Source organism: Podarcis vaucheri, assembly GCF_965113315.1.
Source record: "Podarcis vaucheri genome assembly, chromosome: 7".
NCBI lineage: Eukaryota > Metazoa > Chordata > Lepidosauria > Squamata > Lacertidae > Podarcis > Podarcis vaucheri.
Genome location: NC_138765.1, coordinates 13,756,734 through 13,781,859, shown reverse-complemented (window position 1 = coordinate 13,781,859; position 25,126 = coordinate 13,756,734). Strand labels below are relative to the sequence as shown.

Sequence of the window (25,126 nt, the reverse complement as noted above, 5' to 3'; positions counted from 1 at the left end):
CGAGGTTAAGAGTTACATGCTCTACCCAAGCTAAGATGACTACATTGTTAGACTTCCGATCCCAGTTAAGTGGTCAGGGATAATGAGAGCTGGACTCCAACCATATGGGCCACTACCTACCCCAATGGGTAGCTCCTTTGCAAGGTCTTAAGACAGAGGCCACTGGAAGCTCCGCTTTCCAAGATCTTCTAGCCCAGCCTTATAATTCAGTGCTAGCCTGGTCGCCGCAAGTGACCGGGAATTCCATGCAGATCGAGTGACCAGGCAGGTGGAGGAGAGACAGAGTGCTCCATCCAGTAGTGACTGGGATTGGTAGGGCAGGAGGAAGGGAGCCCAACAGTAGGCAAAGCCAGAGCCCATAGCAGGTTCCTAAGAAGAAACATGTGTACAGCTTATTTTCATAGAATCGCAGAGCTCAAAGGGACCCCCAAGGTCCATCCCCCTGAAATGAAGGAATAGGCAGCTGTCCCTTATGGGGAATCGAACCTGCAACCTCGGTGTTATCAGCACCACGATCTAACCAACTAAGCTATCCAGATGAGGTGGAGCCAACTAATCCCAGGCCTGCCCCACACCAACCTCCCTGCTGAGTTGTGCCAGGGAACCCCTGAAAACTAAAGGGGAGGCAACTGACAGCCAGCGTCACACGAAAGACTGTGTTGTGAACTGCCCTGAAATCCACGGGTAAACAGATTTAATAAATAAATAAATAAGAATAAGGAGGTGACCAACAGGGTGCTAATTTGAGGTGAGCAGGGCAGTGTGCCAGTCACCCTAATCGACCAGGCTTCATGGGGCTCCATACTTGCATCAAGCCGCTCTTTCGATTCTACCAGCAAGTGGCCTGGGCTGCTGCAATACACCACATTGTCTCAAGTGCCATGGGGCTCCCCTCCACCAGGTGGCGCTCTGACTCCACTGCTTCGAAGGAAGTAAAGCGCATAGACACCAGCCCTTTGTTCTTAAAGGGCCAGGCCGCATCCCTCCAACTCCACCAGGCTTAACTTCCGCCCGTTTCAATCATGCGCATTTATAAGGACAACCGCATGGGAAAATCCCAAAAGTGTTAGCAGTGTGACGTTTGCCGCTTTTGAAACCTGCAAAAAGTATCGTTTTTGTTGTATGTTTATTTATACTCCACCTTTTCCCCTGGCGGGGACTCAAGGCAGCTTACAGACAAAAGTAAGAATAGCTAAAAACATAGCAGCATCACAGCACTTAACACGTTTTATTGTGGCCAGGAAAAAAGCAAGTGAGGGCCAGAGTCCGATTCCATCAGCTGCATGAGACGGTGTAGAAAGCTTGATAATATATTAGTTTCCTTTCCTACACACCCTTCTCCACCTATGTCCATGGATATATCTCTAGGAAACATTCCAAATTATGTCACGTATCTGAGGAAAAGTGAGCTCCGGTTTCCAAAAGCTGAAGCTACCACATCTGTTACTAAACCTGCCACTGAATGCTTAACGGCACAGAACAGACAAGTCTTTGGTCCTCCAGATGTTGGCGGACTACAGTGTTAAAGGACTACAACTTCCATCACCCCAAGTCAACATGGCCAATAGAAAGGGAAGATGGGAGTTGTGGTTCAGCAGCATCCAGAAGGCCACAGGTTAGTCATGTAACATTATCATAAAACAGGACAGGGAACTAATTGCCTTCCAGGTGTTGGGTTATGGCTCCCATCAGCCCAAGTCAGCATGGCTTACACCAGGGTTTCCCAAACCTGGGTCTCCAGCAGTGTTGGACTACAATTCCCATTATGCCTGACCACTGGTCCTGCTGGCAAGGGATGATGGGTGTTGTAGTCCAAAAAAAGCAGGAGGCCCAAGTTTGGGAAACCCTGGCTTACATGCAGCAACATTTGGAAGGGTTGGCCGCCCCTGAGTAACAGGGAACTGTGGAGCCTTCTGGGACACTGCACAGAAATTGCTCGTCTAAATATTGCTCTCGTTCCAGTAGGGGATGGCGGCCTCATGCAACTCCCATTCGTCAAAACCAGGTTCCAAAACAAGATCATGGTCCCATGACTCCATAAACATCAACAAGTAGATCAGCCATGATGAAGCTAAAGCAGGAACCGAACAGTGCTAAGGCATCTGAGGAAGAGTCACAGAGGCGCCTAGGGACTGCCGCCTTATTCCAGCTGCCTCAGACTTCGCTTTCAAAGGCCTTCATGAGGACCCTTTGGGAGTCATTGGCCAGCTCTTCCAAGCACTGGCTCAACATGTAGTAAGTGGTGTGGAAGGAAATCCCGCCGGAAGCCAGGGCTCCGTAAATCGGGATCCGGTGGATGAAGAAATTGGCCACCACCAAGCCTGTCCCGGTGGCCTTCCCCAGCAGCCCAATGACCACATCCCTGTTGATGCTCCGGCCTAGAGTGCTGTGGACTTCGGCCCTCAGGACCTCCAGCGGTTTCCCCGACCGCTCAGCCAGACGGGTCAAGGACGCTGCGTCGAGGCCAAAGTCCTGCCGGTAGGTGGACAGCTTCCTCAGCAAAATGGAGACATCACAGGTGAAGGCCAGGCCCGGCAAAGGGACGGCGGCCACCAAGCTGGAGATCAGAGCTACCTTCCATACCTCCTGGTGAAGGAGCTGCCTCTTCTTGTCAATGATGACCGAGGAGACATTGGGCAGCGACAGCAGGAAGGCGTGGCGCTTGTGGCTCGGAAGTTCTTGCTCCAGGGTTTCCTCGAAGACTTGGAAGTCAAACTTGTCAATCTCAAAGCTGCTGAGCAAGAAAACCTTGGTGTCTGCCAGCCCGGCCTTGGCGAGCTTCTCCCGGCAGTCAGTCCGGATCTCCTCCAGGACTTCCTCTTCAGTTGGAGGGTTCTTCCGCCTCTTCATGGCCTCCAGGTCGTTGTCCAGCTTGGTGCGCACAAAATAGAACCGCTTGCCTTCTTTGACAATGGCCTTGGCCAAACGGACGTGGTTCTCCTTAAACCTCTCCGAGGCCAGGATGATGAAGAAGTCGTAGCGAGAAAACTCCACCGCTTCTAGGTAGCTTTCAGCCTGGAAGTTGGGCGTGCCAATGCCAGGGAGATCCCACAGGATGACGTTGGGGTGGCCGGGGTAAGGATATGGCGTAGGCTGGGCTGTGGTCTCTGTCACGCCTGTCTCTGCAGCTCCCTCCTCCTCATCGCCCACACCCCTCAAGGCGTTGACAAAGGTGGATTTCCCAGCGCCCGACTCTCCCGTGACGCCAATGTCAAGTTGGGCATTCCAGAGGGTCTCCAGGCTGCACTGAATGCGGGTCACCACTTCCGAGAGGCCTCCCAGCTCATAGGCCTCCTGGATCTCTGCAATCTCCTGCTCGCTGATCACCTCGTAGTCCAAGCGAGTGGGCTTTAGGACCCTGTGGGGGTAAACAGGACACGGCAAGGGATAGGGAGGAAGAACTGGGGTTAATATTGTTAACTATAATTGATATCCTATTATATTAACATCATCAGTATCCAATGACTAGAATTAATATCATATGAAATTAAAGTTGTATTGTGGAGTGCTCCATTCCATTTCCCATTCCCCTTCCATTTCTCATTGGTCAGCAGGCATTCCACAGCAATTAAGCTCATTCAGAGGTTGCCACCCTTTTCATTTTTTGTATATAACTTTTGTTAAAGTTTCCATTTTATAATTTTAAACACTCATTTTTACATCCTTAAGATATCAATGACTTCCCTTCTTCCCTGGTTCATTTTACGTATCATAAATCCCTGCATATTTTACAAAAACTATACCATTCAGTATTCCATTATTGCATCCATCAAAACTTATTTACGGTACACTGTTGAATCTATCTTAAAGCTGTCAGCATTTTCAGCTGTACACAATTATTTCCCATATATTCAATAAATGTTTTCCAATCTTCTCTAAACGTATGTTCTTCTTGTTTTCTTATTCTATATGTTAAGTCTGCAAGTTGTGCCTATTCTGTCAACTTAAGTTGCCATTCTTCTCTGGCTGGGACCTCACTCATTTTCCATTTGGGAGCTAACAAAACATGGGCCGCAGTTGTTGCATCCATAAATAACCTTTTCTGACATCTGGGAATTTCAGTCTGAATTATCCCCGACAGGAAGGACTTTGGTTTGGGGGAAGAATACTTTGAAACATTTTTTTCAATTCATTATGGATCATTTCCCAATACTCTTTTACCATTTTACAGGTCCAAAGTGGTAGAGTTAACATTCTTTCATATGTGGTGGCCTTGTAAAAGGTTGCCACCCTTTTGGACCAGTGGACACCTTTGGAATTCCAAGAAAGTCAACACTACGCTACACCAGATTTGCACAGCTTCATTTGATTACAACTCTGGGTAACAGGAGCATCTTGGCGGTGGGGGTTGTTGCTTGTAAACAAACACTGTTTTCTCCGCAGGGGAGGCACAACTAAACCACTTCTCTGGTTGCTTTGCTCCGAGCAAAAGTCCTGATGACACTCGAGCAAAGGCCAACAGGATATAAATATCGGCCTGCGGCTGTAATTTACATTCCTTGTCGCTGTACAAGAACATCAGCCAGAGGCCCTTGTCCTTATGAGCGACGTGCCCATGCCCGCAGGCAGCTGGCCTCAAAACTCTGTTCATGAAGTCTCTGTAGGTCTTCTTCCATTAAACTTAAAAACCTAAGAGCCCTGGTGGATCCGATTGGCTGATTGGCCCCAGAAACAATGCCAACAGCCAAAATGGACATTTGGCTTCCAAAAAACGCTCGCAAACTAGAACACTTACTTCCGGGTTTGCAGCGTTCGGGAGCCAAAACATCTGAGTACCAAGGCGTTTGACAACCAAGATACGACTGTATTATGACTATCCACTTTATCTGTGTCACACTTAATTTTACTCAACTCTATCATGTCCTCTCCCTTTAATCACCTTTTTTTCTAAACTGAAAAGCCCCGACCCTCATAGGGGAGTGGCTTCATCCCCTTGATCGCTTCGGCAACCCTTTTCTAGATCCGCAATATTATTATCGTCATTGTGAATCTTAGTCATGTTTCATTCACTCATTCTATGTTGCTTTGGTTCGCTTAAGCTGGTTGCCTGACTTACCTCTCATATGTGTGGACGTCCTCCAGCAACACTTTTCGCAGCTGGGGGCAGCCCAGGGCGTAGGGTTCAAAAGCAGAGATCAGGAAGACAAAGGGCTCCCCGAGACCGTGGGCCCCCAGCGACTCAGCACAGACACCCCGCAGGGCCTGCAGGGCCTGGGGTCGGTTGTAGTGCTCCCCCATCAACCGCTTGAGGGTATGAAGATCCAAATCGGCTTTGGTGCGGGCAAAATAGACCTTCTTGCCAGCCGCCCGGGCCTCCCCGGCCAGGTGGGCGTGAGTCTCGTCAAACTTGCCGTCTGTCGCCATGACAAAAACGTCAGCCTCCTTCAGCCACCGGTCGGCCTGCCCCTCACAATCCAGAGCTAGTTCCCATATCAGTAAATTGGGGTGGGATGGGTCGGGGTACATGACAGGCCCCCTGGATTTGGGCGGGGCCTCCAGCGGGGCACATCCGACATCGTTTTCGGTCATCCCGCGCAAGGCATTGAGGAGGGCCGATTTTCCTACGCCGGATTTTCCCACAAGGACCACAGAGACATCCCCTTGCTCTGGGGAGCTCAGCGCAGAGCCCGGGGGGGCCTTTAGAGCCATGTTGGGTGCAGGGAAACAGGGCTTCTTGAGGGATGCTGTGGAAACATAAGGAAAGGGGAGAGATGGGAGGAGAGAGAAAAACAACATTACTCAGAGGCTGTGATTAAACACAAGGAACTTGGCTGTATATATTTTAAGTCCACACACACACACATAAACAACCACCAAAATGGAATAAGCCAGTGAGGACCACAGCCATGGTGTATCTCCCAGGTAACCTGGACCTGAACGGTATGACCTGGTATAATCTTGAACCTGCGTAGCAGATAGGCAAGCAGTACAACCCCCGCAAGCAAGGTGTTATATGCTGGCGGGGGAGGGGGCAGTTTCACCCCAAACGGGCAGCCGGTGCAGATCTCTGAGCAGGAGTGCTATATGCTAACAGGGCCTCACTCCTGGAGAATTCTGCAGCTTCCAGATCAAGTTGCAAGAGAAGCCCCACAAAAAGAGCATTGCAGTAATCCAGCCTTGAAATCACCAGCCCCTGAAGTCGGTCATCCCCCGCCAGCAAAAGACGCGACCCTTCGCCTATCCTAGTTTGAGCCTATGGCGTAAGAGGGCTGCTGATTCTTCGGCAAGAAAACAGGTTGATTAAGCGATCTGGCAGACACAGCGGCGCACTAATGCGGAAAGAGGCCGGAAATTATTTTTGCCTTTTCCATCAGGCCGGGGAGAAGATCTTCAGGCAGCCAGAACGACCCGCCGTCTGACACTTCGTTTTTTGGAAGCTGAAGAAGATGGGGAGACACCCGCCGGCCTGGGCTTGCTTACCCGCTACAAGGCTGCGCCCCGGGACCGTTCGCTCGGCTTCCCCGGCGTTGTCCCCCTTTGGCTGCTTCCTCTTCCCACCCGCCTGCCGTTGCTCTGATCTGTTTTCCCTGCGCATCCCAGAGACGTCAGACGAGCCTTTCCGCCTGCCAAGCACAGCCAGCTGGGAGGAAGAGGAGGATCCGCCGTCTCCGCCCCCCTCCAATAGGTTTCTGTTTCCCAGCTTTTGCTTTGCGCGTCATCTGGAGCCAGGGCGCAGGGGCGCAGCAGCATCCAAGCCTCGCCGCGCGCGGAAGACCCGGAGAGGCAGAGACGGACGGGTAGGTCTTGCCCCTGGGACGCCTCCCTTTTCATTTTGGGGGGCGGCCGGTTGGGGTTGGCTGGCTGGCAGCCATCCAGGACTCCTGGGTTCCTTTTGTTGGAGGGAGAAGGGGAAATGGATTAGCTGGTGTTTTTGCTTTTGTAGCTGGCATTCTCCCTACCCTGTAAGATAAGAACCGGAGTCGGGGGTGGGGATCCGGGACACGCAAAAGAGAGCATATTTATGCACACAGCGTTGTTTAAAAAATAAAATAAAATAAATCAATTTAAATTAAAATATAAAAAATCTTAGCCACGTTTCTCCAGGATCCAAAGTCCTCACGTTGATTTTACTTTATTTGTATTAGGACCAACCCCGCAAAAGATCACAAAATAGTGAGCAAGCTTTTGAGCTCTTCGGCGTTCTTCCTCATCAGGCTTGATGTTCAAAAACAAACGGAAAGAGAGCAGTTAAACGAACAAGGGCAATTATTGACGGTGTGTTGTGCTCAGAAAGGCCTGCATCTATCAAGATGGAGGCCGGCAGGCTTGTTTTGAGTATTAAACGTCTCTCTCAAGGTCTTGGGTTACAACCAGGATTCTGTGACAAAGAAGCCGTTGGCTGACCCCCATGTTTGGGAAAGTCTAGCAGTTTCCCAGATCTGCCTCCAGCAAAACACACCTGTTCTTATGACATTTGCTGTCACGGGAAAGGGCTTGTAGCTCAGCTGGTAGAGCATCTGCTTTACAGGCAGAAATTCCTAGGTTCAGTGCCTGGCAACATCTTCAGATAGGCCTGGGAATGTCCTCTGAATAGCTGCTGCCAGTCAGTGTAGGCAGTTCTGAGCTATGAACCAACAGCTCCGAGCATGATTTGGTCACCAACTCAGAAAGTTGTGACATATTTCCTAACAGGAGTGAGACCCTGTCAGCCTATAACACTTCTGCTCTGAGCTTTGCACTGGCGGCCAGTTTGCTACTGGTTAGTTTTGACATGTTACTATTAGCACATAAAGCCCCTTAACTGCTTGGGGCCAGTTTACCTGCAGGATCAACCTCATCCCATAAAAGCTTTGATCTGCAGAACTGGCACTCTTGCAGGTGCCAAGTGACGTAACACTCTGTTTGCACTAGTTAAGAAATCAGGCTTTTAGGGGTTGTTTTGGTTTAATGTATAAGTCGCTTTTTGAGTTGCTTTTCATTTGTTGTTTTTTAAGCGACCAATAAGTTCAATAACTAAATAAAGGATTAATAATAATAATCCCTCATAGAACTGATATTGTGCTGCTGATCCTGAAAGTTGCATATAACCATTGTGACCACTGAGAGTTTTCTCCTCCATTAATTTGTCTAACCCCATTTAAGCTGAAAACACGTACATATTATATATAATATGCATCGGATAATTAAAAGCCGAAGACCAGGCAAAAAAGAAAGGTTTGTGACCTGTTGCCTAAATATAGGTAATGATGGGGAGAGTGTTCCATAACTGGGGAGCTACGACTGAGAAGGCCCGTTCTTGTGCTTATTGCTCTCACTTCACCCTTGCAGGCTTCCCTTTGGTATCTGGTTGGCCAATGTGGGAACAGGCTTCTGGACTAGGTAGGCCTTTCATGGTCTGATCCAGGAGAGTAGTAGTAGTAGTAATAGTAATAATAATAATAATAATAATAATAATAATAATAATAATAATTTATTATTTATACCCCGCCCATCTGGCTGGGCCTCCCCAGCCACTCTGGGCGGCTTCCATAAAAACAAAAAATACAGTAAAATATCACACGTTAAAAACTTCCCTGAACAGGGCTGCCTTAAGATGTCTTCTGAATGTCAGGTAGTTGTTTATCGCTTTGACATCTGCTGGAAGGGTGTTCCACAGGGCGGGCGCCACTACCGAGAAGGCCCTCTGCCTGGTTCCCTGTAGCTTTGCTTCTCGCAATGAGGGAACCGCCAGAAGGCCCTCGGCGCTGGACCTCAGCGTCCGGGCAGAATGATGGGGGTGGAGACACTCCTTCAGGTATACTGGACCGAGGCCGTTTAGGGCTTTAAAGGTCAGCACCAACACTTTGAATTGTGCTCGGAAACGTACTGGGAGCCAATGTAGGTCTTTCAAGACCGGTGTTATATGGTCTCGGCGGCCGCCCCCAGTCACCAGTCTAGCTGCCGCATTCTGGATTAGTTGTAGTTTCCGAGTCACCTTCAAAGGTAGCCCCACATAGAGTGCATTGCAGTAGCCCAAGCGGGAGATAACCAGAGCATGCACCACTCTGGCGAGACAGTCAGCAGGCAGATAGGGTCTCAGCCTACGTACCAGATGGAGCTGGTAAACAGCTGCCCTGGACACAGATTTGACCTGTGCCTCCATGGACAGCTGTGAGTCCAAAATGACTCCCAGGCTGCGCACCTGGTCCTTCAGGGGCACAGTTACCCCATTCAGGACCAGGGAATCCTCCACACCTGCCCGCTTCCTGTCCCCCAAAAACAGTACTTCTCTTATAACCTCTAGGTTTTCCCCAGTGGCTAAGGAGGGTTCCTTTAACAAAATTTAGAGTTCTATCCAGTGCTGGTTTGCTCAGAAGTAGACTCATTGAAATTAATGGGACGTAGCTAACTGAGGCCCATTGATTTCATCAGAACTGCTCTGAGTAGAGGTTGGATGCAGCCTTTAGTTTTTGACAGGAAGAAAGAAACCAAATATTTGATTTTTCTCTGTTGGGCTCATGGTCTGGCTTTGTTTGTTTAAAGTGGGCAGAGGCAGCTTTGCTTTGGAAACAGGACTCCTGACTGGGACAGATTTTTAGTGGTCTGATGCTGGAGCCAAAGTCTTCTTTCTTTATATAGGCTGACTTACTGGGTTCTTTTTCTAGGCACTTTTTCCCTGTTGTTTGAGGACTGGTGCATCCCTTATTATCCAGTTCCCTCCCTTTTCACTCTGGTTGCTATTAGATTGTAAGCCTGCTGGCAGAGCTTTTAACTGCAGACAGAGCCTAGCAACTCTCTGTTGTTGTTATTACTGTCACTTATATAAATTTGCCTTTCTTCCTCTCCTTCATCCAAGGACTACAGGACAGCTTACAATATGAAAACACCAACAAATACATAACATAGCAACAAGCAAAAACAATAGATTCCCCTCACAGTTTTAAAGACCATAGATTGTTTAATCAGCCAAAGGCCTGGTTGTACAGGGACGCAGGTGGCGCTGTGGTCTAAACCACAGAGCCTAGGGCTTGCCGATCAGAAGATTGGCGGTTCAAATCCCCATGATGGCATGAGCTCCCGTTGCTCTGTCCCACCTCTTGCCAACCTAGCAGTTCAAAAGCACGCCAGTGCAAGTAGATAAATAGGTACCGCTCTGGCGGGAAGGTAAATGGCGTTTCTGTGTGCTCTGGTTTCCGTCACGGTGTCGGGTTGCGCCAGAAGCAGTTTAGTCATGCTGGCCACATGACCCAGAAAACTGTCTGTGGACAAACGCCGGCTCCCTCGGCCTGAAAGCGAGATGAGCACTGCAACCCCATAGCCGCCTTTGACTGGACTTAACCATCCAGGGGTCCTTTACCTTGTACAGGAACGTTATCTGCTTGGCACCTAAAGATATGGAACAAAGGCGCCAGGTGAGCCTCCCTGGGGAGAGCACTCTACAAAGAGGAATCTAACCATACTACAGACATAAGCATACTGTTATATTTTTTTTCTTTGGGGGTGTAGGGTAGGATATGTGCCTGAGTGCCTTTCTAAATTCCTGGATCCAGCACTGCATTCATTTCCTGGAATAGCCCAGGCTAGCTTCCTGGTGAGGTAATATCCCTCAAAACATGGGCCATTAAGGTAACCAAGGAAGTGGCTCTGAGACAGATCCCAAATGGGTGGCCCCCCACTTCCTCAACTCACTGTATGGATGGTCAATACATATGTGTGTGGGAGGGAGGGAGGCAGAGATAAGCATCTGCCCATGCATCCCTAAATAGCACACTGAGAACTGCAGTTAGCATTCTCTTTTTTCCCTCCATCCTCTTTTTTTAAAATTTATTTAATCATTTTTTCAATACAAACAACAATCGCAAAAGACACATACAACAAAAACCATAATAACACTAATAACACAATTTGAAAATTCAGATTTGAATACATTGATATACCTATGACTACACCCTTTTAACAATATTTTCCCACTTCTCTCTCCTCCCCCTACTTCCCACCACTGTCCGCCTTATCACTTAAATATTCCTTCCTGATTTCTTCATATTTATCCATTCTTAATTTGCGTCGACATGCAATTAGTTCGTATGTAGCTAATCTGTCCATGTTATCAATCCATGTGCTCAATGGAATCTTTTTGCGGCTCTTCCAATTCATCAAAACAAGTTTTTTTGCTTCTACTATAGCACGGTATATCCATTTTTTTTCACCCCTTGTAATCTCCCACGTCCTCTTTGCAGCTCCAGCCATGGCCGGTTCCTCCGTCCTGGACGAATCGCACCTGGAGATCCTGAAGGCCCAGTATGAGGCCCAGAACGCCAGCGGTGCCGCTTCCCAAATCCAGGCTCTGGTGGACTGTGTGAACACCCTCAAGATCCAGGTCGGGATCCTGGGAGAGCGTGGCTCAGGGGTGAGCACTCTGGTCGGAGCTCTCCTGGACAAGCCCCGCCGGGTGACGGATCCATGGGCTTATCTCCGAGAGGCCCCTGAGACCACGAAGCAGCCGGTTGTCCACGCTCACCCCATCTACCCCGACCTCACCCTTCATGACCTGCCAGGCTTCGAGGCGTCAGAGAAGCCGTCCGCCTACCTCAAACGCTTGGGCGACCTGAGCAAATTCAGCTGCTTTGTGGTGGTGGTCGGGGCTGGAGACTTGAGGGACAGCCACCTCCAAGTCCTCAAGGCCATCAAGCAGAAGGGGAAAGGCCTCATCCTGGCACGCACCAAGGTGGACTTGGACCTGCACACAGCCGAGCGGCGGCTCAGATCCAGGTACAATCCGTCTGAGCAGCTGGGGCTGATCCGGAAGGAACTGGCAGGTGTTTTAACCAAGCTTGGGATGGACCCCAAGAAGGTATTCCTGGTGTCAGGGCTGGAGACGGACAGATATGAGTTTGCACGCTTTGAAGACAGCCTGGAAGGAGAGGTGCTCAATTTGAAGAGGTGAGTCGGGAAGAGGGTGCCTCTCTTGATTCACTTATTTATTTGTGAGTTGCCACCAATATCTACGCTCCAAAGCAATTTACAGAGATATCCTTAAAAACAGCTAAAATAAAAAGAGTGCAAGAACAACCAAGTATGGGTTTTTTCAAAAAATGATTTTTTTTTTATTTAACTTGCTCCAAACAAGCTTGCTCCATCTTCTTCTATGTCACAGCCATTAGATATTTGAAGATGGCCCCTCACAGCCATGCTCTCTTCTAAGACTATGCCACCATCTTATAATTATTTTACAATAATAATCATAATTAGGGATGCATTGCAACAATCAATGCAGAACTCCTATGTGTTGCCTTTTAGCTAGATCCACTATTTACACAGGCAGTGATTTGGAGTCCTCCAATATCTTTTTTTGGAGTTGTGTTTTCCTCAGAGTCCCATTGTACTTGCAGCCCATTCTCTTGAAATAGGAGCACCTTACCTTTTCAGTGTTCCTAAGCGCTTCACTTTGGAGCATACCTTAGCTAAAAAGCTCCCCTTTCCTTCTCATTGGGTGGCCCTAGGAAGCTGGAGACAGGGAGAGTGCTGGGACTCTGCTGCAGAAATACCAATGGGCCGGCCATCCCCTCCGACCCCAGACCACTACACCACTGGCTTCGGCCTTGCCAACTGCCAACGTGCAACTCCTGAGGAAATGCAGCCCCAGACTATGGATATTTATTATTCTGTTCTCACTCCTCTCTAGAACTCACGATGGAAGCCTGGAGGATTTGAACAAAGTGAGCCAGAACAAGATCAAGGAGCTGTACGCGATCTGCCAGGGTGGCACCTTGTCAGAAGTCCCAACTGTGATCTCATCCGTTTTGACGGACCCCACACAAATACGACTGGACGTCGCCGTGATAGGTGAAGTTGGCTCAGGGAAGTCCTCGCTGGTTAATGTTCTGAGGGGGGTGGGCTGTGGGGAACCAGATGCGGCCCCCACTGGGGTGACCGAGATGACGAAGAAAGCCGTGCCCTACCTGCTCCCAGCTGTCCCCAACCTTTACCTTTGGGACTTGCCAGGAGTGGGGCTGACAGAGGAAGACATGAGCCACCTGGATCTCAGCCGCCACGACTTCTTCCTGCTGGTGGCCTCCGAGCGCTATAAGCACACCCACAGCTGCCTGGCCAGAGCCATCACCTCAGCAGGGAAGCAGTTCTTCTTTGTGAGGAGCAAGATAGATGTGGATGTGGAGACCCGGCCTGGGAGCCAACCTGTCGCCAAAGAGGAAGTGCAGAGTCAGGTGCGGAAGAGCTGCGAGGAAGCTCTGAAGAAGGACGGCGTGGACTCCCCACAGGTCTTCCTGGTCTCCTGCCTCAAGCCAGATGCCTTCGACTTGCCGCTCCTCCTGGGAGCCCTCAGCAGCAATGCTCCGGACTTGAAGAAGAAAGCTCTGAGGAAAGCCCTGCCAACCGTCCTGTCCCGAGTGGTTAGGCGGAAAGCCAAAGTGTTGATGAAAGATGTGTGGGGGAAGGCCCTTCAGAGCTGCCTCTTCTGCGTGGAGCATCCCCAGCCGGACATGGTCGACAACCTCACCACCACCATTGCCAGCTTCTGCATAGAGTTTGGCCTGGATGAGGCCTCCTTAGAGTACACTGCCCAGGCTACCGGCGCAACCCGCCGGCTGCTTCAGGCAGTGATCCAAAGCCCCTTTGCTAAACCACTGGACCCTGCGTACGTGCTCAGCCTCATCACCAAGCCGACCTCCCTGACCAGCTGGGCATGGAGCTATGTGCCCTATTTGGGGCGGGGTGTCAAGGTGGAGCCCGAAATCTCCTTTGAGTCCACCTACCAGATGTTGAGGCGAGCTGTGGTGGAACTGTCTGAGAATGCAGAGGCGGTGCTGCTACTGGCCTACACAGAGAAGTAGAACTGGGTAGGAACTGATTTAGAGGGTGCGACGCTGAACACCACCCTTAACAATATAACCTATCAAAGTAGAGCATAAGGAGGACGAGATGGAACAAGACCAAGGCTCTCCAAGGAGAGTGGCATTATGATGGATTTTAAAAAGTAAAGCGTCCAACTGCCTTGGTTATATACCATCATGACCATCTGAGACCAAGACTTGTGGCAGAACTTGGCTATGAGAAGTGGGGGGTCTATTTGTCGCTGAGATGAGAAGCGACACACTGGGTTGCATCACTTTAGCCAGGGAAGACAGGGGTGTCACACGATTCACCGCAACTATCTGCTGAGGCAGCTATGCTAATTTCTTGACAACACCAGCCTTCTGTTGGGAGGGGAGGGGATGAAGAGTCAGTTCTGTAAGCCCCCAGTGGTATAGTGTGCACAAAGTTGTTGAGACCCCAGAATAGTTGAGCTTCTTTGGGGAAACCTCCCCCGAAGATAGGAATTTTATGCTTTTTGAGCTGTTTTTGCTGTTTATTGCATTGCATTGTCATACATCCAGGTTTCCCCTGACATTTTGCAGATTCAAGATTTTTGCCACTTTTACACCTGAAAACCAGGACATGTCTGGAATGTTCCTGACATATGGCAAGCCTAGCACAAGGACAACTTTACCATCTTACATTATTATTATTTTTAACGGAGCCAGTTCAAAACAAATCCTTTTTGAACTCAGCTCATGCATTGTTAAGCATTGCCTGTGAGAGTCATTCATTGCCCTTTTGCAGTGCTTACCAATCCATTGGGCTCACATTGGTCTCGCCTTGAAAATGTCCCCCTGAAAGGGTGCCGGTTCTCGTTTTAGAACTGGGTTTTTTTTAAAGGCAAACACAAGTTGTTGATGGGCACAAGGAAGAGTTATTAGTCAGCCACTCATTATCTAAGGCATGTTATGTATTTGTTAAGTCATGCTGCAAGATGCTGCTAGAATGGCCTGCCATTCCTTATTAATTGCTTGCTCAGTAATAGGATGCTGATGCTGGGGTGGAGCCCAAACAGCTGTTTATTCGTCTCTCATCCGGCACTTGCTCAGCTCAATGCAAGAACTGTTGTTTATGTCGCATCGCTTGCTGTTACCTATATGATAAATAAAGTTGTGAAATGGTGGGAAATGTTGATGTTATATGAAGGTGAGATTAAAATCTTTACTTGGTTATTAATTTTACACCAGGGTTTCCCAAACTTGGGTCTCCAGCTGTTTTTGGATGGCAATTCCCATCATCCCTAACCACTGGTCCTGCTAGCTAGGGATGTAGTTGTAGTCCAAAAATAGCTAGAGACCCAAGTTTGGGAAACCTTGTTCTCCACCTACTATATACAGGGTGGTATCTACCTTTGACCTGCCATGGCCACTGGTGTGTAATTATGGGAGATGTAGTCTAGTCCCAGGTTCCCCATCCCTGCCTTGCTGACCAATCCGGGCAACATTTTCATTGCTGTACAGTTATACCTTGTGTTGCGTTAGGTTCATATTGTGTCTTTTCGGCTTGTGAACGCAGCAAACCCGGAAGTGTATACTTGCAGGTTTCTCCCCACATGCATGCGCAGAAGCACTCTATCGTGCTCCGTGCTTGCACAGAAACTCCACTCTAGTTGTGGACTTTTCGGGATGCGAATGGCACCCCAAAACGGATCGTGTCCACAACTAGAGGTACCACTGTATTGAGATAGCAAATCATAGAATTGTAGAATTGGAAGGGATGCCCCCCCCCACACACACCCCGGTCAACTTTGGATTACTTCCAGAACAAATCCATTGTTGTCCTGAGTAATGTTCCTGCCCCCTTAACTTAAAAAAACCAGTAGCTATATTTATAAATCTCAGAAGCCACTATTATTTAAAAGTTCACAATATTGCCATAAGACTTTGCGGAAACTTACTGTAACTGTTGGCTCAGATAGGAGCAGGATACTGGTGACTTTCTACCCATCCATCTCCCTCCCAAAGCATGCTAGACTCTTCTTTTCCTACAACACTAATGTGACAACACAAATCCAAACATTATTTTCTTGTTGGCGAACATAAATTATTTATTTCCAGAGAAGATCTAGGTTCTATTTAAGTACTTGTGATTAGCTATGTGTGCCATCAAGGAAGCACATTAAAAAACAGGTTGTGTGTGCTTTGATCTGGAAAGGAGTGTGTGTGTGTGTGTGTGTGTGTGTGTGTGTGTATGTCTAACTGTGACTTCCTGGCTTGTTCGTTCATGCGGAAGGAGAACAAAACAGTCCCACGCAGGCAAATATGGAGAGCATAGGAAGCTGCCTTCTACAGAGTCAGAACCAATGGTCCATCTCGGTTAAGTCTTGCCTAGATGGATGGGAAACAGCTTTCCAGGATTTCAGACAGGGCTTTCACCAAGCCCTACCTGAACATGGATGAAGACAGAACCTGGGACATGCACCCAGACACTTCTAGTAGCCCTAGCATTTATGGGCACAGCATACTTCCCTGCTTTTAAGACACATTTCATTGCTAAGCAATTTTCCTCCTCCCGCTAAAATATCCATTGTGTGCTTGGTGGAATGTGGCTGAGCGAGTATGGCAGGCACCTATTGGCTAGTGCCTGTGTTATCAATGAGTAAAGAGCAACAACTCATTATCCCACATTAGACATGTGCACGCAAATCATTGTTAACGTTTCTCGGTTTTATTTTGTGAATTCAGATGCTGAGCTTTCTGCTGTGCTCCTCTAGCACAGGAGTACTTGTATAGCCCTGTAGCAATATATGAATAATGGCAATGACAAGCTGTAAATGGGGATACAGCTCTCTCAAGACAGCCACACAATTAATTTTAATGGGAAGAGCCATTTTTAACTACTACTATTATTACTACTACTACTAGAGTTGCATTAGTGAGGAAAGAAAGAAATCATGGGCTGCTTTTATTATCCGGGGTGGAAATTATAAAATGAAAAGGGCCAGGAGCTGAATCTGAGGTGCCATAAGCAGTATTATACTACTATAAACGGTCATAGCTCTTCTCCAAAACATCCTACTTGGTTAAGGATTCCGAGAGCTGTGAGGAGACCCCTATTCCCTTCACAAAGCTATAGTTCCCAGAGTGGTTTAACAATCAATCCCTTTCCCTAGTCAACTCTAGGAAATGTAGCTCTATGACGGGATTAGAGATCTCCTGACAACTCACAGCACCCATAACAAACAACAGTTCCCAGGATCCTTTGGGGTAAAGCCATGACAATTTAAAGCCGTATAACACAGCAGGTTGTAGTGCAGGAGAGGCCTAAGTGCCTATTTGGGCAAGCAAGGGCCATTCCATGTGATCCAGCATGGTTTAGCAGTGTTCACAGCTCAGTTTTGGGAGAACGCAAGGTCTCATGTTCCACCTGCAACATCACCAGTTTAAAAGGATCTGGGATTTGAGAATGTTCTCAAATGTCAGGTGGCAAAAACAGTACTGGACCAAGCAGACCAATGACTCAGTATATATAGTGACTCAGTACAAAGTAGATTTATTTGTTAGTGTTAGGTGCCTTGGAATGGAGACTATGCTTTCGATTTCTAGCTGGCAGTGCCACCAAGTGGACAGCATAGGGCTGTCACATTTCTAACACATCGCACTGGCCAGAAGAGCCAGCGTAATCTGTTCCATGCTTGAGTAGCAAACAAACTGGAGTGTAAGAGCTACAGTGGTACCTCGGGTTAAGTACTTAATTCGTTCCGGAGGTCCGTTCCTAACCTGAAACTGTTCTTAACCTGAAGCACCACTTTAGCTAATGGGGCCTCCCGCTGCTGCCGCCGCGCCGCCGGAGCACGATTTCTGTTCTCATCCTGAAGCAAAGTTCTTAACCCGAGGTACTATTTCTGGGTTAGCGGAGTCTGTAACAAGGGACAAGGAGGGGGATGGAGAAAGGGTAAAATGTAAAGGGACCTCTGACCATTAGGTCCAGTCACGGATGACTCTGGGGTTGCGGCGCTCATCTTGCTTTACTGGCCAAGGGAACCGGCGTACAGCTTCCGGGTCATGAGCCTGCATGACTAAGCTGCTCCTGGTGAACCTGAGCAGCGCACAGAAACGCCGTTTACCTTCCTGCCAGAGTGGGTAATCGGCGGACTTCAGCAGAGTATCATGCAGCCTAATGTCTGGGGAAAGAGGGCAGGAAGGGGAAAAATACAGAAGGAAGGCTGAAATGGATGGAGGTAGCAGAGAGACTCTGCAAGACACTGGCTCAGATCTCTGGGAAGCACAATGTACTTCCCCCAGCAGCCTGCTGGATGGGGAAGGAAAAGGAAGGAGAGAAGAGAGGTGGCCCTGCCCACTTTTGACTCTGCCTCCCTCCCTCAAGGGAATGCAGCCATCAACAGGAAAAAGATTCTCCACTGATGGCCTATTGAGAGCCTAAGAGGTGCTTCTGGTATTGTACACAGAGCTGTGGAACGTAATTTATATTGTCGTCTGCAGTGCTTTTCCTCTTAAGGTGCCAGTATTCACCATGAAGTTGTTACAGTAAGTGCCATGTTTTTAACCACTGCTTTTCTTCTAGGAAAAGAAAAGGTGCCGGTACTGTGTACCCTCAAGTACCCCCAGGGAAGAAAAGCACTGGTATTCTGCCTCCCAATCAGCCATACTCTCACAAGTAGAGAATCCAATCAGGATACTCACAGCTGAAGAGATTGGCTCAAATCCAAAGCTGTGTGTAGTTCAGGTTTAAAAAGCAAGAGAATATTCTCACTTGAATTCTCCTTTCCCTATAAAAAAGCACTTGTAGGGTTTAATCAGCTGACTTAACTTCTACTCTGCACCCTCAAACATTTAACTTTTCCCAACCTTCTGCAGGAAGCAAGCAGGTTCTCTGCAAGGCTACCCAGAAATTCCAAGCTTGGGCAGGTGGGAGTGCAAAAAGTGTGCCCTTCATGACAGCCAAGCATCTAGAAAAGGCAAAATACTGATGGAAGCTTCCCTCCCCTTTGACCAGTAGCAAATCTTGCCATGAACTAGGTGGAAGTCAGCATCTCCTAAAAGAGACTATTCCCATCCTCGGTCCTTCAGTTATCCTCACTCTGTGGAGACAGCACTTCCTCTAAGGAAAATGCAGCTTTGCATATATCCCTGCACCAACTATTCTTCCTGACTGGAGCAAAACCAGATGTGACACCTCTTGAAAATAGCGGCTTCCCCCTTCTGTTTCTGAACCAGAAAGGACCCATTAATCCTGTTCCTTGTCTCATTCTGGCTCTGCATCTCACACTGCAATGCCTGTCATCTTCCTGCCTCCATCTGGATCCAGGGAATAGATACGAAGCTACAGCTTATATTAGAGCTCCCCGCGGGCATGGCGGATGTAGTGTTCATGCAGCCCAGCCTCCTGGTTAAAGCTCTCCCCACAGTCCATGCAGGAATAGGGGAGGGAGGGCAGCAACTCCTGGGTCTGCTGGTGGAAAGCCTGGTGCCGACGCAAGTTTGAAAGCTGTCGGAAGCTCTTGCCACAGTCCGGACACTGGTGAGGCAAGCTGTGGCCCGCGGCATGGCCCAGGCGGTGACGCTGGTAGTTGGCCAACTGGCTGAAGCGGCGGCCACAATCATGGCAGTCAAAGGTAGGGTGCAATGAGTCAGTAGGGTCGGAGGGCGGGGCTGGCGCATGGCCCCGCTGGTGGCAGATGAGCGCACGTGAACTCTCAAAGGCCTTGTTACATATGAAGCAGACAAAAAGAGCATCACGCAGATTGGCCTGAACGAAGTCCTCTGGGTGTTCCCGCTTCATGTGCCGCTCCTTGAACTTCTCATCTGGGAAGGTGATCAGGCAGTGAAAGCACTGATTGGCACCCAGGCTGTCTGGAGATGAAGAGAAACAGAGGGAATCAAGCAGGGCCTGGCAGAACCTGCAGCTTACTTTGCAGAACCTCCCTGAAGAGAAGGAGAAACAGGTGGAGAGGATGCCATGAAAAGTCTGCCTTCCTGGCAATCAGTTTTTCATCAGCAGGACACTATTCATTCTCACAACCTTTGGACTACGCAAGCTATGTACACAAGTACACAGGATCACACTTCAAAATGACCTTGACAGATTAGAGAACTGGGCCAAAACAAACAAGATGAATTTTAACAGGGAGAAATGTAAAGTATTGCACTTGGGCAAAAAAAATGAGAGGCACAAATACAAGATGGGTGACACCTGGCTTGAGAGCAGTACATGTGAAAAGGATCTAGGAGTCTTGGTTGACCACAAACTTGACATGAGCCAACAGTGTGACGCGGCAGCTAAAAAAGCCAATGCAATTCTGGCCTGCATCAATAGGAGTATAGCATCTAGATCAAGGGAAGTAATAGTGCCACTGTATTCTGCTCTGGTCAGACCACACCTGGAGTACTGTGTCCAGTTCTGGGCACCACAATTCAAGAAGGACACTGACAAACTGGAACGTGTCCAGAGGAGGGCAACCAAAATGGTCAAAGGCCTGGAAACGATGCCTTATGAGGAACAGCTAAGGGAGCTGGGCATGTTTAGCCTGGAGAAGAGGAGGTTAAGGGGTGATATGATAGCCATGTTCAAATATATAAAAGGATGTCACATAGAGGAGGGAGAAAGGTTGTTTTCTGCTGCTCCAGAGAAGCGGACACGGAGCAATGGATCCAAACTACAAGAAAGAAGATTCCACCTAAACATTCGGAAGAACTTCCTGACAGTAAGAGCTGTTCGACAGTGGAATTTGCTGCCAAGGAGTGTGGTGGAGTCTCCTACTTTGGAGGTCTTTAAGCAGAGGCTTGACAACCATATGTCAGGAGTGCTCTGATGGTGTTTCCTGCTTGGCAGGGGGTTGGACTCGATGGCCCTTGTGGTCTCTTCCAACTCTATGATTCTATGATTCTATGATTCTAAGTCAGCATTGTACACAAACTACTGCAGAGGTGGTTGCATAAGCTACACTCTCCTTCATCAGCTGTTGATGAAGTGTGACATCTGATAGCAGAAGTGGGGAGAGGGGAGATACCAAGCAGCAGCTGCCTTCACACACTGTTGTGTTTCTCCAGTCAAGTAATCACTGTGGAACACTTTGGCTGTTCCCCGGCAGGGATAAAGGGAGAATGAAAAGTTGATTAGGAGAAGGGACTCACATGCAAACTATCAGGATGCAAGTGACATAGGCAATAAAAGTGGACAGGCATTCCTCACCTAGAGGCAGTGGTTACTTACCTGAAAGTGAGCATTAAATTAAGTAGCAGTTTTTAAGATTTTCCTCTATGGTCATGAGAGCTAGAAGCTTTCCCCTCATTTTTTAATGAAAGCTAGGAAACTGCAGAACCTGAGCAATACATTGGGTTGCATGCATAAACCTAGAGCTGGCTGTCTGCACTGCAAATGGTGCCATGCAGAAAACCTGTGTCTCATGATGCCATGCAGTCACATCCTTGTTCATATTTCAGAATGCTGGCAGAGAAACATGCTAAAAGGAAGAAGATTATGACTTCTAATGCAATTTTTTAATAATTGTTTATAACAGGGTGCTAGAAACTCTCTTTCACCAGCTGGAGAATTGTTTAAATTCTAAAAGCAAGAACAAAACCATAGTACTCACAGATTGTACTATTGCTAGGGGGTCCTTTTTCTCTGTCATTTGTGCCTGGGCAGACAGGGGGCAGCATTGTGGAGCTCACCTCCTCTACACAAATAGGCTCTGGCTTACAGATTGTTGGATGCTCCTGGGCTATTGAAACATCAAGCCCATTGCAGTCCGACACCTTTGTAAGAAGATGCTCAGTCAACAGTGGCGTACCGACTGCAGAAGAGTCAGCCATTGCTACCTGTAAGAATGAAACCAAGTTGTGAGCAAAAACCCCAATCCCGCTTGGCTCCCTTCCTCATACACAACTCAGGTTATGCCCATGTGTGATGCACTCCTTTTTAAAGGAGATGCTCCTCATAGCTTCTTCTTCCAGGAAATGTAAAGAGCAGTTAGCGAAGCAGCTTTTTTCAACATACTGTTTCAGGTCAACCAAGTGAAGAGGCACCTGTAAACCAGAAGACAGGCAGACTCTTGTTGTTGCTGTTTCTGTGCAAACGTTACTCAAAGTGTTGTCTTCCAAGGAAAAATACATGCACAAGCATACAGTTGTTGCTTTTTTAAGACCGCTGTTGTGCTAGCAAAAGTATATGCGGACATTCTAAGAGGCTATTACCACTTGTTTTATGGACCAGCTTACCAGATTTTTGGTAATCATCACCACCATTGTATTATTTATTATAACACGCTTCATCCAAGGATCACATGGTGCTTTACGAACCGAAAATGTGAAAATATATAACATGCTAATAAACACAACAACTACCACCCAACGTGGCTTGAAAGGTTGTTTTAACTAATAAAGTGCTATACATCTGGGCCCGCCCCCAACATTTCCTCCTCGCTGACCGTTTCCTAAGAAGAGCCTCCTCCCTCCCGCCCACCTCACCTCTAGCCCCACAATATCACCTCCACCAAGCCGGGAGGGGGAGAGCCCTTGTGGGACTACAACTCCCACAATCCCCAGCCATGGGTCCCGCTGGCTGCCGCCGCCGGGAGCTAGAGTCCTCGAATGGCCTGCTGTGGGAACCATAGGCTCCGAGCCCCTCCTCTAGGCTAGCGGCGCCCCCTCCCCACCTACGCGGCGGCTCGGTCCAGAGCAGCCTCTCTTCCTCCCTCCGCCCGCGGTCAGGTCTCCCACCTTCGCCTCTCGCCAGTCCCTCGACTGTTCCAGCTCCTCCTCAGGCACTTCCCTCTGCCATCTCTCCACTCCCGGCCCTTAAGAAACAACGAAAAGCCTTTCTCGAAAAGGCACGCTCGGCTCCCCTGTCAACGCGAAAAAATAAAAATGCACATTTCAACCGTCACCTTTCTCTACGTTTTTTTCCCCACTTCCGGGGACCTTCCTCCTCCTCGCAAATTTCCTGTAGAGTGATGTCTACACATCCGCCTGACTAATATCCATGCGCATACTTTTATCTCGTTGCCGCCGCAGCTTTTTATTCGTAGCATAGATACAGGAATAGACTGGGACTGGGGAGTCTTCAAGCGTTTACCCCTCTGTGGTCCCTAGACGGGCACACTCCGTGATTATTTTTTCAGGCAATATTTTAGGCAGCCCTGGTGCGACGTAAGGGGCGCGATGCGTCCAAATAAGACGTTGGCGATAGGTGGGAAGGCTCTTTTACCATAGAGTTATGGGGCAAGCGCAGCCACCTCAATGAGGTCGCCTCCGATTCGTCTAAGACAGTCTATGGTGACGACCATAGATTTCGTCGCTTTGTGGAAAAAGGGGGCTTATGCGCATGCTCTTTCCTGCTTCCGATCCCAGCCGCGAAGTGGAGGGCTGGGATGGCGGGGCGCATGCGCTGGCTTGATCAGCCGAGGCCAGCTCTGCGCTTTTAATAGCAAGCATAACGGGAAGATGTTCAGCAGGTGAAGCTTTGCCCAAAGCTGCGGATAGGAAGGAAATCTTCACCGGCTGAAATTCTGCCTGGTTGTTCCTACTGCCGTGCCAAAGCCAGGGCAGCTCTACCATGCAACTTTCTCTTATTTTAGCCCCCGTTTTCCTTGTTTTCATTCACACACACACACACAGGGGGCGGACCGTGAGATCATGATGAGGGTTCTCATACTTTCCACAAGTTGCATGATTGCTCGCTTCGGGAGCGAGTAGAAAAGTATTTAATAGTCGTCCTCATCATTATACCCCTTCTTAAATGGTAAACAATTTCCAGAGGGGTTAGATGTGTTAGGACTGTTGACACCAAAATCAACAAATCTTGTGGTACCTTAAAAGACTAACAAGTTTTTTTTTATTATTTTGGCATGAGCTTCCAGGAGCCAGAGTCCACTTCCTAACAGAAGAGCTCTGCCGGATCAGGCACATGGTCCATTGGAGCCCAGCATCCTGTTCTCACTGTGGTCAACCGCGTGGCTCTTCATGTAAGCCTGCAGCTAGCTGTTTGTTCTACCCAGCAATGGGTGAAACCAGAACATGTTTTATAATGAAGGCAGAACTGAGCAGATTTAAATCCGCTTTGGTTCACGTTTAACAACACATTGTTTGGTTGTTTGTTAAAAACAATTGGAGGCAGCTCCAAAAAGCAATGTTTTTTAAACAATAAAAACTAATATTGTGAGTGGTATTTTGTTTGTCATACCTATCCTGAAAACTGAAGTTGCTGTCTAGAATAAGGAACTGGAATGATGGAAGTCTCATGAAAATCTGGGTAATCGGGAGAAACAAATCACTCTTGAGACAGCCTTGCAAACTTTCAAGGTATAGCTATAGAGCAGGGAGGAGGAAAGCCTACAACTCCCATCATCCCTAGCTATGCAAAATTACTTGTGAAATCCCACATACTGGGACTTGCTTGACAGGAAGTATATAGGATATAGTATTAAAGTATTTAAGGATATAGTATTTAGTGAAGGGATTTGCCACCCAACAGAGCTGTAAATATGTGCATCTGAATTAACAGATTATGACAGAAGGAAATGTTTGCCCAACAGTTTCAGTGCTTTTTTGAAAACTTAAAAATAAAGGAGTACATTCATTCTGTATCAAGAGCTACCTGGGAACTATGCCAAAGCAACACAGCTATTTCCTAATATGTGCTTCAAGTGCATGAGACAAGCGTGTTCATCTTTCCTAACAGAGCAAAACCACCACACATATGGCAGAACTGTAGCTCCTAAGCTATACTACAGATCTATTTAGCTTCTCCCTCAACTGTCACCTGGCAGCAGCTATGCCATCAGGCTGCAGCAGATGGAATAAAGGGAATGAGGGCTCCTCCATCAGCTCTGCTGGGAGACCAGTTCCATTTGGCTCTTCTGTTCCCAATTGCAGCTATTTAACTTAATAATTGGTGTGCGAGTTGAAATTGTTCCTCTTCTGTCCCCATCTCTTTTCCTTTTTGTGTTCTGTCACTTAGGTTCCATGCACTGATGGTAGCATTTTTACTGGTGGTATGTAAACTTCCCTTTGCTTCTGTGTCTTCTCCCTGTACTTTTGGCTACTCCAAAAGCAGCTTTCAAACAGGAACTGGACGTTAAGGCTGCATGGTGCTCTAGTTGTTTCTCTAGCAGGGATTGGGGACCTCTAAATAGTGTTGGACTCCAATTCCCATCAGCCCCAGCCAGAATGGCCAGTGGAAAGGGATGATTACAACTATCTTCGTCCCAGGCTATGCTTGCTGGGGCTGATGAGAGTTGCCATTCAGCCAACACCTGGAGGGTCAAAGAGTTCCCCTGCAACTGAAATAGCCCCTCATCCATCTCTGCAGCCAAATCCAGTGCCATTGAGCTTCCCCCATTCACGAAGAGAGAGATGGGCACAGTGAGAAG

At 48.2% G+C, this 25,126-nt stretch overlaps 3 protein-coding genes across 7 annotated transcripts; 1 reads left to right on the top strand and 2 right to left on the bottom strand.

Moving 5' to 3' along the window:
- Nucleotides 1-1,107: 1,107 nt before the first annotated feature.
- On the bottom strand, nt 1,108-6,549 carry LOC309537716 (interferon-inducible GTPase 5-like). The gene is made up of 3 exons (XM_082232670.1): nt 6,421-6,549; nt 5,057-5,684; nt 1,108-3,358 (listed from the first exon to the last, which is right to left on the bottom strand). The coding sequence occupies exons 1-3, from the start codon at nt 6,533-6,535 to the stop codon at nt 2,155-2,157; spliced, it is 1,947 nt and encodes a 648-aa protein (XP_082088796.1). The 5' UTR covers nt 6,536-6,549; the 3' UTR covers nt 1,108-2,154.
- A 59-nt stretch (nt 6,550-6,608) lies between these two features.
- Nucleotides 6,609-14,581, top strand: LOC309537717 (interferon-gamma-inducible GTPase 10-like). Of its 2 annotated transcripts, XM_082232671.1 has the most exons (4): nt 6,664-6,737; nt 8,269-8,319; nt 11,157-11,859; nt 12,602-14,581. In XM_082232671.1, the coding sequence occupies exons 2-4, from the start codon at nt 8,295-8,297 to the stop codon at nt 13,767-13,769; spliced, it is 1,896 nt and encodes a 631-aa protein (XP_082088797.1). In that variant the 5' UTR covers nt 6,664-6,737; nt 8,269-8,294; the 3' UTR covers nt 13,770-14,581. The 2 variants fall into 2 exon arrangements, with proteins under 2 accessions (XP_082088798.1, XP_082088797.1); XM_082232672.1 differs by lacking the exon at nt 8,269-8,319 and having other exon boundaries at nt 6,609-6,737.
- A 1,858-nt stretch (nt 14,582-16,439) lies between these two features.
- On the bottom strand, nt 16,440-22,679 carry LOC309537737 (uncharacterized protein). Of its 4 annotated transcripts, none has more exons than XM_082232726.1 (3): nt 22,476-22,679; nt 21,350-21,575; nt 16,440-19,679 (listed from the first exon to the last, which is right to left on the bottom strand). In XM_082232726.1, the coding sequence occupies exons 2-3, from the start codon at nt 21,567-21,569 to the stop codon at nt 19,090-19,092; spliced, it is 810 nt and encodes a 269-aa protein (XP_082088852.1). In that variant the 5' UTR covers nt 21,570-21,575; nt 22,476-22,679; the 3' UTR covers nt 16,440-19,089. The 4 variants fall into 4 exon arrangements, with proteins under 4 accessions (XP_082088852.1, XP_082088853.1, XP_082088855.1 ...); XM_082232727.1 differs by having other exon boundaries at nt 22,482-22,679; XM_082232729.1 differs by having other exon boundaries at nt 16,440-19,607; nt 22,476-22,678.
- Between the last annotated feature and the right edge of the window lie 2,447 nt (nt 22,680-25,126).